Genomic DNA, 17,004 nt, shown 5'->3' with positions numbered 1-17,004 from the left:
TAAACATTTATGCCAAGCCAGGACCGTCTTAACGCATGGGCCTGATGGGCACTTGCCCGGGGGCCCACGAGCATAGGGGCCCCATGCTGATCTGTGTATGTTAAGTGACTTGCAATAAATAAATACTACTTTAAAAATGTAGGTTCAATAAGTGCTTTTTTCGCAACATTTTCAGTCCCTAAGTGCTTCTCACAGCGATCTGTAAGTGCTTTTCGCAACAATGTAGCACCCTGAGTCCATCGCTAAGTGCTTTTCGGTAAGTGCTTTTCGCCGGCACGACAGGGGGGGGCTGGTAGGGAAAGGGGGGTGGGGGAGAGTAACGGTAGGGGCCCCAGTACACTGCTTTGCCCGGGGGCCCATAATGCTGTAAAAACAGCCCTGTGGCAAGCCAATTAACCTACAAATCTGTACGTCTTCGGAGTGTGGGAGGAAACTAAATTGCAGAGCATTTGGATAGTAGTAACAGGATCGTTCCGTGTCAGCATGGATTTACGAAGGGGAAATCATGCTTGATTAATCTTGTGGAATTCTTTGAGGATGTAACTAGGAAAATTGACAGGGGAGAGCCGGTGGATGTGGTGTACCTTGACTTTCAGAAAGCCTTCGACAAGGTTCCACATAGGAGATTAGTGGGCAAAATTAGAGCACATGGTATTGGAGGTATGGTACTGACATGGATAGAAAATTGGTTGACAGACAGAAAGCAAAGAGTGGGGATAAATGGGTCCCTTTCAGAATGGCAGGCAGTAACTAGTGGGGTACCGCAAGGCTCGGTGCTGGGACCGCATCTATTTACAATATACATTAATGACTTGGATGAAGGGATTAAAAGTACCATTAGCAAATTTGCAGATGATACAAAGCTGGGTGGTAGTGTGAACTGTGAGGAAGATGCTATGAGGTTGCAGGGTGACTTGGACAGTTGTGTAAGTGGGCAGATGCATGGCAGATGCAGTTTAATGTGGATGTGTGAGGTTATCCACTTTGGTGGTAAGAATAGGAAGGCAGAGTATTATCTGAATGGTGTCAAGTTAGGAAAAGGGGACGTACAATGAGATCTGGGTGTCCTAGTGCATCAGTCACTGAAAGGAAGCATGCAGGTACAGCAGGCAGTGAAGAAAGCCAATGGAATGTTGGCCTTCATAACAAGAGGAGTTGAATATAGGAGCAAAGAGGTCCTTCTGCAGTTGTACAGGGTCCTAGTGAGACTGCACCTGGAGCATGGTGTGCAATTTCTGTCTCCAAATTTGAGGAAGGATATTCTTGCTATTGAGGGCGTGCAGCGTAGGTTTACTAGGTTAATTCCCGGAATGGCGAGACTGTCGTATGTTGAAAGACTGGATCGACTAGGCTTGTATACACTGGATTTAGAAGGATGAGAGGAGATCTTATCGAAACGTATAAGATTATTAAGGGGTTGGATACTTTAGATGCAGGAAACATGTTCCCAATGTTGGGGGAGTCCAGAACAAGGGGCCACAGTTTAAGAATAAGGGGTAGGCCATTTAGAACTGAGATGAGGAAAAACTTTTTCAGTTAGAGAGTTGTAAATCTGTGGAATTCTCTGCCTCAGAAGGCAGTGGAGGCCAATTCTCTGAATGCATTCAAGAGAGAGCTAGATAGAGCTCTTAAGGATAGCGGAGTCAGGGGGTATGGGGCGAAGGCAGGAACGGGGTACTGATTGAGAATGATCAGCCATGATCACGTTGAATGGCGGTGCTGGCTCGAAGGCCTCCTCCTGCACCTATTGTCTATTGTTTATTGAAACCGGAGCTCCAGGGAGAAACCCATGCAGGTCACAGGGAGAAGGTACAAACTCTGTACAGACAGCACCCGTAGTGAGGATGGAACCCGTGTCTCTGGTGCTGTAAGGCAGCAACTCTACCCCTGCGCCACCATGCTGCCCTACAATTGTTCACCAGTTTTGATAAAGCAGTAAAATACTTAACCGAAAATAATTTAGGATACTCCAGTCAATTTAGTTTGACCATTGGCATTTTGATTATCTTTACAGATTGGACATTCTTTACATTTCCTGGCCATGTTAAAGCATTTCCTAATACAGTCAGTAACTTGGCTAATGGTAATTAAACAGACTCAAATTTTCGCACATAATTTCCTGGAAAGGTGCCAAACTTCTTGGTTCTTATAGATGTACCTGAAAATAAAATACAACTGTAATTAATAGTAATACCATCTTCGGCCCAATTTGCCCACACCAACCAACATGTCCCATCTACACTAGTCCCACCTGCCTGCGTTTGGCCCATATCCCTCCAAACCTGTCCCATCCATGTACCTGTCTAATTCTTTCTTAAACATTAGTCCCTGCCTAAACTACCTCTTCTGGCAGCTCATTCCATATACCCACCACCCTTTGTGTGAAAACATTTATTAAATTTTTCCCTCATCACCTTAAACCTATGTCCTCTGGTTCTCGATTCCCCTACTCTGGGCAAGAGAACTCTATGTCTATTCTTCTCATGATTTTATACACCTCTATAAGATTACCCCTCATCCTCCTGCGCTCCAAGGAATAGAGTCCCAGCCTTCTCAACCTCTCCCTGTAGCTCAGACTCTCAAGTCCTGGCAACATCCTTGTAAATATTTCATGCCTTGAATTGTTCAGTTAAACTTGGACACAGATCGACCCAAGGAGTTTGTACGTTCTCCTCGTGACAGTGTGGGTTTTCTCCGAGATCTTCGGCTTCCTCCCACACTCCAAAGACCTGCAGGTTTGTAGGTTAATTGGCTTGGTAGAAATGTATATTGTCCCTAGTGTGTGTAGGATAGTGCTAATGTGCGGGGATCACTGGTCGGCGTGGACTCGGTGGGCCGAAGGGCCTGTTTCCGCACTGTGTCTCTAAAGTAAACTAAACTAAAATTATTCATGTACTATAGCTGAAAGTGTCTCATATGTGTCACATACTGCATGAATTTGATGCCTCCGTGACAAATAATTTTCAAGTACTTACCACGTAAGTGGCCATTTAGAACTCACAAACTTTGCACAACTTTTACAAAGCTACTCATTCATCCATTTCACTTAGCACTGACAACGTGCTATAAAAATGTTGAAAATTAATAATCAGACGATAAATCACTTATGAGCACTGGGCTTCACACACTTTGCATTCTATGCACCAGCATTAAATTAGTTACAACATATCTAGAGCATAATTAAGCAGGAATCCTTCAGATTTTTGTAAGAATAATAGCCATTTTGGGTGATTTCTTAAACTATGCTTTAAAAATAGTCCTAAGATAGACACAAAATGCTGGAGTAACTCATTGGATCAGACAGCATCTCTGGAGAAAAGGAATAGGTGATGTTTCGGGTCGAGACCCTTCTGCAGTCTTCAGACAAAATAGTCCCACCTAGTTAAAACACTCATTTTTTTCAGTGTAACTGAGTGGTTTACCAACATTTCCTTCTAGCTTCTCACACTTGACAGCTTCATTTGCTTTACTGGACTGACCCACAACTCTCAGCTGCTGGGGAATACCTTTCATCAGAAAAGCATCAATAATTATTTTCCAGCTGCACCCACTCTCAGTCTGTTCCCCACAGATCAGCACAATTGCTATAAGATGTTAGGCCTCACATGGACTCAATGATAAGTGGTAAAGAGGCAACACATCTGTAGTGGATTGTGTGCAGGAAGGAACTGCAGATGCTGGTTAACACCGAAGATAGACACCGGTCGGCACGGTGGCGCAGCGGTAGAGTTGCTGCCTTACAGCGAATGCAGCGCCGGAGACTCAGGTTCGATCCTGACTACGGGCGCCGTCTGTACGGAGTTTGTACGTTCTCCCCGTGACCTGCGTGGGTTTTCTCCGACATCTTCGGTTTCCTCCCACACTCCAAAGACGTACAGGTTTGTAGGTTAATTGACTGGGTAATATGTAAGAATTGTCCCTAATGTGTGTAGGATACTGTTAATGTGCGGGGATCGCTGGGCGGTGCGGACTCGCTGGGCCGAAGGGCCTGTTTCCGCGCTATATCTCTAAAAAAAAAAATTTTTAAATGCTGGAGTAACGATAGGCATCTCAGGAGAGAAGGAAGAGGTGACTTTTCGGATTTAGACCCTTTCTTCAGACTGGACATGGTAAATTGATGTTAGAGACACCTTAAAAAGTGCTTAAACTAACATGATATTTGATTTCTCCAAGATAATAATCATGCAGCACGGTGGCGCAGCGGCAGAGTTGCTGCCTCACAGCGCCAGAGATCCGGGTACGATCCTGACTATGGGTGCTGTCTTTATAGAGTTTGTACGTTGCCCCTGCAACCTCATGGGTTTTCTCCGGGTGCTCCGGTTTCCTCTCACATTCCAAGGATGTATAGGCTCGTCTACAAGATTCTGACTATATATTCTGTCTATGCCTCTCATAATTTAATATGCTTCTATCAATTTCTTCTTAACCGCCAACCTACCGGAGAAAACAATCCAAGTTTGTCCAACCTCTCCCTGTAGCCTAACACCCTCTAATCACTCTCCCTTGTTTCCCTCTCCCCTGACTCTCAGTCTGATGAAGGGTCTCGACCCAAAACATCACCTAATCCTTTTCTCCAGAGATGCTGCCTGATCCGCTGAGTTACTCTAGCATTTTGTGTGTACCCTCTAATCCAAGGAGCATTCTGGGAAACCTCTTCTGCACCCTCCCCAAAACCCTCACATCCTTCCTGTAATGGGGTGACCAGAACTGCAGGCAAATGCGGCCTAACCAACATTATGAGAAGAAAGAATGACGTCAGCTCATTTTATCATCTTGGAATTGGGTCTTCCTGTTATGGATATGATACGATTGATTAGGGAGAGCCAGCATGTGCACGGAAGGCCATGCCTGACAAATTTGACTGAGATTTTGAAAAATAATCTAGTCTATATGGCCTTCAGCAGAGTCTTTGATTAGGTTCTACATGGTCGCTTGCTCCAGAAGGTTAAATTGCATGGGAGCTAGCTAACTGGATACAGCGTGTGTAGGAAGGAACGGCAGATGCTGGTTTACACTGAAGATAGACACAAAAAGCAGGACCTCTGGAAAGAAGGAGTGGGTGACGTTTCAGGTTGAGACCCTTCTTCAGAGATGCTGCCTGTCCCGTCTGACCCGCTGAATGACTCCAGCATTTTGTGTCTATCTTAACTGGATACAGAATTGGATTCATGGTAGGAAGCATAGGCTGGTGGTGGAAAGTTGATTTTCGGACAAGAGGCCTGTTTGAACTGGAGACTAGTCGTGTGCTTTTTGCTGGGTGCTGGGCCCACTGGATCTGTCATCTATACCAATGATTCGGAGGAGAATGTACAAGGCATGATTAGATCTGAAGACAACGTCACCCATTCCTTCTATGCAGAGATGCTGCTGCTGAGTTATTCCCGCAGTTTGTGTCTGTCTTCGGTGTAAACCAGCATCTGCAGTTCATCGCTATCCATGATTAGCAAGCCTGCAGATGACCTTGTAACAGATGCTATTGTAGACAATAAAGATAGTTATCAAAATTTTAGATTTAGATTTAGAGATACAGCGCGGAAACAGGCCCTTCGGCCCACCGAGTCCGCTCCGCCCAGTGATCCCCGCACATTAACACTATCCTACACACACTAGGGACAATTTTTTTTACATTTTACCCAGTCAATTAACCTACAAACCTGTACGTCTTTGGAGTGTGGGAGGAAACCGAAGATCTCGGAGAAAACCCACGCAGGTCACGGGGAGAACGTACAAACTCCGTACAGACGGCGCCCGTAGTCAGGATCGAACCTGAGTCTCCGGCGCTGCATTCGCTGTAAGGCAGCAACTCTACCACTGCGCCACCGTGACGCCCTCAAGAATTACAGTGGGATCAGCTGAGCTAGTGGGCTGAACAATGGCTAGTGGAGTCGGAGTGCCTGTTGAAGACACAAAACCTTTTCTAGGAAGAGCTGGTACAATGAAGCAGCTCTGTTGGAAACCGCGTGCACTAATTAGGTTTCAGAGTTGCATTATGAGCGCAAATGCCATCGGGATGGGCCTGCAGTTTACTCTCTCCACTTTCACGCCTTGCCCTTCCGCATGACACTTCCTGGAATCCAGTTCACTTAACAGTGAAAATTTGTTTTCCTTTTCTGCATTTAAGATGTCATAAAATTCCAGCTGGATGAGGCACGAGCAGAAGGAAACCTATAGTTGGAACAGATTCAGGTCCCATGAGCCTACTCTGCCATTTAGCAAAACCCTAGCTGAACCTTTGACCATTTTCCTGTCCTGTCCTCTCCCCCTCATCCCTCGATTCCCTTAATATCAGACATCTATCAATCCCTGTTATGAGTGCAATCAACGACTGCCCTCGGGGTAGATGATTTCAAAGATTCATCATTCTCAAAGTTAAAGAAAGTCTGAAGAATGGTCTCGACCTGAAACGTCACCCATTCTTTCTATCCAGAGATGCTGCCTGCCTGAGTTGCTCCAGCATTTTATGTCTATCTTAAAGAAATGTTCAGGAAAGAACTGCAGGTGCTGGTTTAAATCGAAGGTGGACACAAAATGCTGGAGTAACTCAGTGGGCCAGGCAGCATCTCTGGAGAGAAGAAATGGGTCTCGACCCGAAACGTCACCCATTCCTTCTCTCCAGAGATGCTGCCTGTCCTGTTGAGTTAAATAAATTTTCCCTTGTTTATGGCCTAATTGGCTCCAAGACTGTTATCTTTTGCTCTGGGCTCACAGTAGCTGGGGAAACACCCTCTCCACATCAACCATAATGAGCCCTCTAAGAATTTTGGACGTAATGAAGCCTCCACTCATTCTTCTGAACATCTAACATGCTCAATCAGCACAGTGGCAGTAGAGTTACTGCCTCACAGCACCAGAAACCCTGGTTCGATCCTGACTATGGGTGCTGTCTGTAAGGAGTCTCTCTCTCTCTCTTTCTCTCTCTCTCTCTCTCTCTCTCTCTCTCTCTCTCTCTCTCTCTCTCTCTCTCTCTCTCTCTCTCTCTCTCTCTCTCTCTCTCTCTCTCTCTCTCTCTCTCTCTCTCTCTCTTTTTCTCGCTATCTCTCTCTTTCTGTCTCTCTCTGTCAGTCTCTGTCTTTCTCTCTCTCTGTCTCTCTGTGTCTCTATCTGTCTTTCTCTGCCTTTCTCTGTCTCTCTCTCTCTCTCCCTGTCTCTCTCTCTCTCTCTCTCTCTCTCTCTCTCTGTCTTTCTCTGTCTTTCTCTGTCTCTCTCTGTCTCTCTCTGTCTTTCTCTGTCTCTCTCTATCTCTCCCTGTCTCTCTCTCTCTGTCTTTCTCTGTCTTTCTCTGTCTCTCTCTGTCTCTCTCTGTCTTTCTCTGTCTCTCTCTATCTCTCCCTGTCTCTCTCTCTCTGTCTTTCTCTGTCTTTCTCTGTCTCTCAGTCTCCAATCCATCGGAACCATTTCAGAATGTGTAATGTTTGGGAGATGGCGTTTCGAGCTTCGCCGCCTCTCTATCTCCACCTCTCCCTTGGAATTGATCATCAGTCTGCAGGTTCATTCCAGTCTGAGGCAACTGTGAAATATCAATTGCATTATGTGATACAGTTAACACTTGCTTTGCATCTTCTAGCTCGTTCTACAGTGAGATGGTTCTTATGCATTTTATTTCACGGGACTCTATAGAATCTGCCCCAATTAGAATGTACATGTGACTTACCCAAGTACCATCCATCATCGCATTTTTTAATAACTTTAATGCGGTCTCCTTGTCTGAGCTCCAACTCATCGTGCTTGTGGGGGACAAATGAATATAAAGCCAAGTATCTGTAAAATAATGGGAGTTTTATGACATATTATTTGCATTTGATTCAAGATATATTGGGCGGCACAGTGGCGCATCGGTAGAGTTCCTGCCTCACAGTGCCAGAGACCCGAGTTCGATCCTGACTACAGGTGCTGTCTGAACGGAGTTTGCACATTCTCCCCGTGACCGCGTGGGTTTTCCCTGGGATCTCCCGTTTCCTCCCACACGCCAGAGATGTACAGGTTTGTTGGTTAATTGGCTTGGTATAATTGTATATAGGCCCTAGTGTGTAGGTTAGTGTTTGTGTAGGGAGATAGCTGGTCGGCACGGACTCGGTAGGCTGAAGGGCCTGTTTCCACGCTGTATCTCTAAACTGGACTAAACTAAGCCACTGCAATCTTGGAGGCACATGGCAGAGTATAAATGAATCATTGTTCTACCATCCATTCTTCTGAATATCAGTATCTGTGTGGCCGCAGGGGGGATGGTTGTGGTTGAACGCATATGTTTCTCAGTAGCATGAGTGTTACAACAATATCAGCTTGTTATTATAAAGCATCTTCAACACAGCAAAGCACTCAGGGCCATTTCTCAAGAGTACTATCAGAAACAACTTTACACCAAGCTCCACGAGACAGATGGTCAGAAGATTGTTCCGAGCAATAGCTTCTGAGTGCCTTTGAGGGGGAAAGAAAGGGTGAAGGAGTGAATGACAGAGCCTTGGGCCTTGGCTGTTGAAGGCAGGGTCACCAGTGGTGATTTGGAGCATTTAAACGCCAGTGAGTAGAGAAGTTGAAACCTTGAAACCTTGAAGTAAGTACAGGTATGTTGAAATGTTGAAACAACGGCCTGCAGATCGACACAAAATGCTGGAGTAACTCAGCCAGACATGCAGCATCTCTGGAGAGAAGGAGTGGGTAGGAAAGTCTGATGAAGGGTCTCGACCAGAAACGTCACCCATTCCTTCCCTCCAGAAAAGCTGCCTGTCCCGCTGAGTTACTCCAGCATTTTGTGTCTATCTTAGAAGGAATGGGTGATGTTTCGGGTTGAGATCCTGCAGGTGACGGTTTACGAATAAAATGACCCAAGGTGCTGGAGTAACTCAGCAGGTCATGCAGCGTCCCTGGAGAACATGGAGAGGTGACGCTATGGGTTGGGACCCTTCTTTGTACTTTAGATCTACTCAAGAAGGCACACAGGCTTTTTAAAATTTTAAACACTAAATGTTGGAATTATTCTGCATCAGCGCCTATCCATGTCCTCCAGAAATGCTGCTTGACCTGCTGACTTACTCCAGCACTGTGTGTTCTAAACAAAACAAAACTGTTTGCCATCTTAGGTAGATATAAAGTTTTACTGTGCTTTATTGAAGAATAAAAGTACAGCTTGCCCCAATGGTGAAGACAGTATTTAAGTCCTCAGCCAATATCACAATTAGCTCATTCTTGTAGAAGATGCTATGAATAAATTGGTTTTGTTACTTTCATTACAGCAACAAGCTGACATCAAAGGTGAAATATAATAGCAGAAAATACTTATAAAGGCAAGCAGCACAAGTGTCATGGGTTATGGGGAGAAGGCAGGAGAATGGGGTTAGGAGCGTGCGATAAATGAGCCATGATTGAATGACGGAGTAGACTAGATGGGCCGAATGGCCTAATTCTACTCCTATTCCTTATGACCTTATGAGTATAATGATGATGTTGTGGCTTATTTCCCTGTCCCACGCTCCAAAGACGTACAGGTTTGTAGGTTAACTGGCTTGGTATAAATGTAAATTGTCCCTAATGTGTGTAGGGCAGTGTTAATGTGTGGGGATCACTGGTCAGTGCAGACTCGGTGTGCCAAAGTGCCTGTTTGTGCGCTGTATCTCTAAACTAAACTAATGTAAATCAAAAGCTTTCAAACATTTCCTCATGTTGATGGTGTACATTCTTAAAAAGAATTGGAGAGACAGATAACGTTGATCTTGTTATTTGGGAGCATTGTATGGCAATGTTACATAACAAGACATTGGATAAGTCTGAATTAAGCTGACGCACTTTGGTCTTCTGTTTGTATATCCGCAAGTGATAACTCAGTACTCTTTTTGACTAACTCTTTCAAGAGAGTTTTCCAAATGTAAACAGATTCTATTGAACAAAATTTGGATGAAACAAAATAAAACATTAATCTTGATTAACATCCTTGGTAAATATCTGTAATAGCTAGACCGAGTGGGCAGCATGGTGGTGCATGGTGGTGCATGGTGGTGCATGGTGGTGCATGGCGGTGCATGGTGGTGCATGGCGGTGCATGGCAGTGCATGGTGCTGCATGGTGCTGCATGGTGGTGCATGGTGCTGCATGGTGGTGCATGGTGGAGCATGGTGGTGCAGGGTGGTGCATGATGGTGCATGGTGGTGCATGGTGGTGCATGGTGGTGCATGGTGGTGCAGCGGTAGAGTTGCTGTCACAGTGCCAGAGATCTGGGTTGGATCCTGACTATGGGTGCTTGTCTGTACAGAGTTTATACCTTCTCCCCATGACCTGCATGGATTTTATCTGGGTGCTCCGGTTTCCTCCCACACTCCAAAGACATACAAATTTGTAGGTTAATTCGATAAAATTGGAAATTGTATCTCCACACTGACGCTAAACTAAGCAAAACTAAACAAAGTACTGGAGTAACTCAGCGGCCCGGCTGCATCTCTGGAGAGATGGAATGGGTGACATTTTGGGTCGAGACCCTTCTTCAGACTCAGAGAAGGAATGGGTGACGTTTCGGGTCGAGAACCTTCCTCAGAGATGCTGCATCTCTGGAGGACAGGAATAGGGATATCTGCAGTCTGACCCTTGACCCTTGTGCCCTAACCTGAAACGTCCCCTATCCATGTCCTCCAGAGATGATGCTGCCTATCCCACTGAGTTAATCCAGCATTTTGTATCTATGCAGCCTGACCTGCTGAGTTACTCCAGCACTTTGTGTTCTACGCAAGATTCCAGCATCTGGTTCCTTGTGTCTGCTTCTTATAATCATTGCCAGCTGTTTATGCATGATATTAGATTAATTTTTTTTAGATTTCTTTGTCTCTTATACACAACTATCTGAAGCATGGAACAAATTAGATATAGTGTCTTTTTTGTTTCTTTTTTGCTCTAGTTTATTTTCACCCACATGTTTAGACCGTAATGTTGTATCCTTATTGTTTTGATGTGTTTATGCTTTATTCTTAATTGTTAACTGTATGTTTGTGTTGTCATTTGTGAGCGGAGCACCAAGGCACATTCCTTGTATATGCACATACTTGGCCAATAAACTTATTCACTCAGGCACTATTGTTTTAATTAATGCTGAGGGACTTTTAGTTAGGCATCCTTGAGCGATTTTTCAGTGCATTTGAAGCAGTGTATTTTTAAAACCCAATTAAATTAAATACTTACATTTCTCCACCAAGCTGAACGTTGTCATAATTCATTCTTCTTTGATGAAGCTACAGGAAAGAAAAGACATCCTTTAAAACTTTGGAGACGATGGAACCTTGAGCAGCACGGTGGTGCAGTGATAGAGTTGCTGCCTTACAACACCAGAGACCCGGGTTCGATCCTGACTACGGGTGCTGTCTGTATGGAGTTTGTACGTTCTCCCTGTGACCACTTGGGTTCCCTTCGGGTGCTCAGGTTTACTCCCACACTCCAAAGACGTGGAGTTTTGTAGGTTAATTGGCTTATGTAAATTGTAATTTGCCCCTAGTGTGTTGGATGATGCTAGTGTACCAGATGAACACTGGTTGACGCGGATTTGGTGGGCTGAACGGCCAGTTTCCACACTTAAATTGTAATGTAAAGTAATTGTAAAGTAAAGTAAAAGTAAAAGTAAAAAGTAATGGATAGAGCAGAAAATGAGCAGACAGTCGAGGTGTAATTTTGATTTGCAACTCCATTTATCGAAAGAAAAGCAGAATGCTCCTATGATTTGCTGATCCATTTTGAAAAATATGGCTCAATAAGTCTGCAGTTGTAAGGAACATTGCAGGAGACATCCGTATACATATCAGCAAGTCTCAATGTTTGCATAATCACCAATGATTTCAGTGCGAGACCGATGATTTCACAAGTCAAGAGTCATGAGAGTCAAGAGTGTTTTAATGCCATACGTCCTAAAATGGTTGTAGTCTCGGCAAGGCCATTATCTGAATGGTGTCAAGTTAGGAAAAGGGGACGTACAACGAGATCTGGGTGCATCAGTCACTGAAAGGAAGCATGCAGGTACAGCAGGCAGTGAAGAAAGCCAATGGAATGTTGGCCTTCATAACAAGAGGAGTTGAGTATAGGAGCAAAGAGGTCCTTCTGCAGTTGTACAGGGCCGTAGTGAGACAGCACCTGGAGTACTGTGTGCAGTTTTGGTCTCCAAATTTGAGGAAGGATATTCTTGTTATTGAGGGCGTGCAGCGCAGGTTTACTAGGTTAATTCCCGGAATGGCGGGACTGTCATATGTTGAAAGACTGGAGTGACTGGGCTTGTATACACTGGAATTTAGAAGGATGAGAGGGGATCTTATCGAAACGTATAAGATTATTAAGGGTTTGGACACGTTAGAGGCAGGAAACATGTTCCCAATGTTGGGGGAGTCCAGAACAAGGGGCCACAGTTTAAGAATAAGGGGTAGGCCATTTAGAACTGAGATGAGGAAAAACTTTTTCAGTCAGAGTTGTGAATCTGTTGAATTCAATGCCTCAGAAGGCAGTGGAGGCCAATTCTCTGAATACATTCAAGAGAGAGCTAGATAGAGCTCTTAAGGATAGCGGAGTCAGGGGGTATGGGGAGAAGGCAGGAGCGGGGAACTGATTGAGAATGATCAGTCATGATCACATTGAATGGCGGTGCTGGCTCTAAGGGTCAAATGGCCTCCTCCTGCACCTATTGTCTATTGTCTATTGTCTATTATCTATAATCAAGGACAAATCTCATCCCAGTCACTCCCTCTTCTCCCCTCTCCCATCAGGCAAGAGGTACAGAAGTGTGAAAATGCACACCTCCAGATTCCGGGGCTGTTTCTTCTCAACTGAACTGTCCTCTCACCAACTAGCAAGCGGTCCTGAACTACTATCGACCTCATCGGAGTCCCTCGGTCTATCTTTAATCGGACTTTACTGGACTTAACCTTGCACTAAATGTTACTCTCTTTATCATGTCTCTGTACACTGTTGACGGCTCGAATGTAATCATGTATTGGCTTTCCGATGACTGGTTAGCTGGGTAAATGTAAAAATTGTCCCTAGTGGGTGTAGGATAGTGTTAATGTACGGGGATCGCTGGGCGGCGCGGACTTGGTGGGCCGAAAAGGCCTGTTTCCGCGCTGTATATATATGATATGATGATGATAACAAAAGCTTTTCACTGAACCTCGGTATATGTGACAATAAACTAAACTTAGCGAAACTAAATGAAAATAAACTAAACTTAGCTAAATAAACTCAACTAAACATCTAAACTAAACTGGGGAAGAAGCTGCTTCTGAACCTGGACGTTCAAGTCTAACAAATATTTCAAATTCTTTGCCAAAATGAATGACGCTATAAAGTGACAGTGAAGGTCAAATGTCCCGTAATTCATTCGCGTTTAAGCGCAGCAAACCCTTTAACCATTTACAACATGTTGAAACTCTTCCTGTGCGCGCATCAAGTCTCAAGTCAAACCAAATGGTGGAGTCTCTTTGCCTGTCAGGGTTCAACGAGTTATGATTGAAAATAGGAAAGAGCTGCCATCTGTACATTCAACAGAAACAAATATTCATTCTCATGTAAAGGAAAAACATTCCACTGAGTTATTGCGTAGTTTAACATTTAAAATGGCAATCACATCGATATTTTCTTTCTTTGTTAGTATTCAAGTGCGTAAAGGAACCTATCGTACTTTGCAACTTTGTCAGCGCCCTATAGGTGGTGACTCTTTGCATACCTTGTGTATGATATGCAAGACAAATCATTTCACTGTGGCATGCCAGTTGTGATAATAGATTATCAATCAATCAATATGACGCCTCTGCTAACATGACGACAGTCATTTCAATCCAGAGATGTTATGAAATGAAATAAAGAGGTGTGGGGAGACTTTGTCATTCAGTCTGAAGATAGTGGATGTTGCAGTCTTTCATATTGTGTGCAGTTTAGTTTAGTTTAGAGATACTGCATGGAAACAGGCCCTTCGGCCCATCGAGTCCGCGCCGACCTGCGATCACTCCATACTTTAGCACTATCCTCTACACACTCGGGATAATGTACAATTTTACCAAAGCCAATTAGCCTACAAACCTGTACTTGTTTGGAGTGTGGGAGGAAACCGGAGCACCCGGAGAAAACCCACGCAGGGCAGGGTCGAACCTGGGTCTCTTGCGCTGTAAGGCAGCAGGTTTGCCGGTGCGCCACCATGCCAGCTCTGGTCACCCCATTACAGAAAGAATGTAAAGGCTTTGGAAAGGGTGCAGAATGAGGGACAATTTATGATTTACAGAAGCCAATTAACTAACCTACAAACATGTACATCTTTGGAGCATGGGAGGAAACTGGAGCACCCGGAAAAAACCTCAGCAGGTCACGGGGAGATCATACAGACAGCACATGTAGTCAGGATCGAACTTGGGTCTCTGGCGCTGTGAGTCAGCAACTCTACCGCTGCGCCCAAAGAAAATGGTGTCTTCAAATAAAATATTAGCAAGGCAACCAACTACAGTGCAAGACGAGCAAAATCTCTCTCTGTGGCAAAGCAAAGTTTCCAGATGAAAATAGTTAGAGGTGAAGCAATGGATTGGAATAATAAATCAGCTACACCTTTTTCCATAACAAGGGCACCTCATGTTTGTTGGAAATATGTGCACGCATCCAGCCTGACTGTTCATATTCGCAGATAGACACAAAATGCTGGAGTAACTCAGCGGGACAGGCAGCATCTATGGAGAGAAGGAATGGGTGATGTTTCGGGTCGAGACCCTTCTTCAGACTGAGAACTAGGATGGGGGAGGGATGGAGGGAGAGGAAATGCAAGGGTTATTTAAAGTTAGAGAAGTCAATGTTCATACCGCTGAGGGGTAACCTGTCCAAGCAAAATATGAGGTGTTGTTCCTTCAATTTGCGCTGGGCCTCACTTTGACAATGGAGGAGGCCCAGGACAGAAAGGTCAGTGTAGGAATGGGAGGGGGAGTTAAAGTGTTGAGCAACTGGGAGATCAGGTAGGTTTAGGCAGACTGAGCGGAGGTGTTCAGCAAGCATTATTTCCATTTCCTTCAATATTCATACTGCTGTTCGCAGATGGGCAGTCATAAACCGGATACAAACACAACTTGTTGAAATTCTGTCGTCATGCACTTTAGCACACAACCAATTGTTAGCACAAGCCAGCTTTATAAAATGTGTTTATTTTCAGTTTGATCTACAGTCAACACCAAGGCTGGCCTCAATATGGAGTTAAAAGGAGCAAACACCAATCTTAAATCTGTAAGAAGGATGCTGGGTTAGACAAGATAGACACAAAAAGCTGGAGTAACTCAGCAGGGCAGACAGCACATCTGGAGAAAAGGAAGAAGTGACCCTGACTCTCAGTCTGAAGAAGGGTCTTGACCCAAAAAGTCACCCATTCCTTTTCTCCAGAGATGCTGTCTGATCCACTGAGTTACTCCAGCTTTTTGTGTCTATCATTGATCTTAAATCTATACGCTCAAATAATGAATCATTCACAGCCATGGTGTCAAATTTAGAACAGTAAAATTGTTAAACTACTTCAGTAATTTACTCATAGTGTAGGAAAATAACTGCAGATGCTGGTACAAATCAAAGGTATTTATTCACAAAATGCTTGAATAACTCAGTAGGTCAGGCAGTATCTCAGGATTCCTTCTCTCCCGAGATGCTGCCTGACCTGCTGAGTTACTCCAGCAATCAGTAATTTACTCAGATTCTTGTCAGTGTGGGTGGGCAAATGTGCATTTACTCTGTGCTGTATTATGTTCAATAACTTGGTGGTATGGTGGCGCAGCGGTAGAGTTGCTGCCTTACAGTGCTTGCAGCGGCAGAGACCTGGGATCGATCCCGATAGCGGGTGATGTCTGTACGGAGTTTGTACGTTCTCCCCGTGACCTGCGTGGGTTTTCTCCGAGATCTACGGTTTCCTCTCGCACTCCAAAGACGTGCAGGTATGTAGGTATGTAAATTGACTTGGTATTAATGTAAAATTGTCCCTAGTGTGTGTAGGATAGCGTTAGTGTGCGGGGATCGCTGGTCGGCGCGGACTCGGTGGGCCTAAGGGCCTGTTTCCGTGCTGTATCTCTAAACTAAACTACAGTAAACTAAACTAAACTAAACTTCAAATATTAGACGGATGGAATTCTTGTGGCTCACCATGAGTTCTTTCAGTTTACATCTTCTGGTTATAGGATTTGCAGAATGTTTAACAGTTTAGGACAAATTGTTCTGCTCTGCTATTCTCTTTAGTTGGCTGATCCTTGAGGAGGTAATGTGTTAGCAATACGGTGGGAATTGATTATGCCTGTTACAGCTTTCCCACAGAGTTGATGGGACCAGAACAAGCCTGGAGGAATAAGGCTTGATTTTGTTGCATGCTATCCTGTCAGTGGAAAGAATATACGTGATTACAATCAAGCTGTCCACAGTGTTCAGGTACAGGATTAAGGGAATAATGTTTAGTGCAAGGTAAAGTCCAGTTAAGTCCGATTAAAGATAGTCTGAGGTTCTCCAATGAGGTAGATTGGACTCTTTATTGCCTCAATACTGTTCTGTATAGACCATCGGAGATAGATACAAAATGCTGGAATAACTCAGCAGGACAAACAGCATCTCTGGAGAGAAGGAATGGGTGACGTTTCGGGTCAAGACCCTTCTTTAGACCATCATTGATCTCTGTAAAATTACTGCTGGACTGTGTTGCAAATAACCTGCTTTGATTTGCTTTACACTTGGTGCTGAGGACATATGGTAGTCGCATTTAAGTGGAAAACTCAAAGTGTTGAAGGTACTTAGCAGGTAAGGTGGCAACTGTGGAGGGAATCTTATTTAGTTTGTGGAATATTAATTAGTTTAGTTATTGTCACGTGCACTGGTGAAAAGTGAAAAGCTTTTTGTTGCCTGCCATTCAGTCAGCGGAAAGACTATACATGATTACAATCGAGCATGATTACAGTCCAAGACAACACATGATGACTACACTTCTTCCCACCCGGTCTCCTGCAAAAAGTCTATCCCCTACTCCCAATTCCTCCGTCTGCACCGCATCTG

At 44.4% G+C, this 17,004-nt stretch overlaps 1 protein-coding gene across 5 annotated transcripts in view; it reads right to left on the bottom strand.

The window, feature by feature from the left end:
* Positions 1-1,899: 1,899 nt before the first annotated feature.
* LOC144599806 (uncharacterized) overlaps positions 1,900-17,004 on the bottom strand; it is a 75,349-nt gene continuing 60,244 nt past the window's right edge. For all 5 annotated transcript variants that reach the window (XM_078411047.1, XM_078411050.1, XM_078411051.1 and 2 more), the window contains 3 exons: positions 11,161-11,210; positions 7,652-7,758; positions 1,900-2,158 (listed from right to left, as the gene is read on the bottom strand). In XM_078411047.1, the coding sequence (XP_078267173.1) occupies positions 2,088-2,158; positions 7,652-7,758; positions 11,161-11,210 (228 nt within the window). In that variant the 3' untranslated portion in view covers positions 1,900-2,087. The remainder of the gene's footprint in view (positions 2,159-7,651; positions 7,759-11,160; positions 11,211-17,004) is intronic.

Source organism: Rhinoraja longicauda, chromosome 14, assembly GCF_053455715.1.
Source record: "Rhinoraja longicauda isolate Sanriku21f chromosome 14, sRhiLon1.1, whole genome shotgun sequence".
In the NCBI taxonomy this organism is placed as follows: domain Eukaryota; kingdom Metazoa; phylum Chordata; class Chondrichthyes; order Rajiformes; family Arhynchobatidae; genus Rhinoraja; species Rhinoraja longicauda.
The sequence above is the reverse complement of the archived record's forward strand: the minus strand, read 5'-3'. Positions and strand labels throughout refer to the sequence as shown.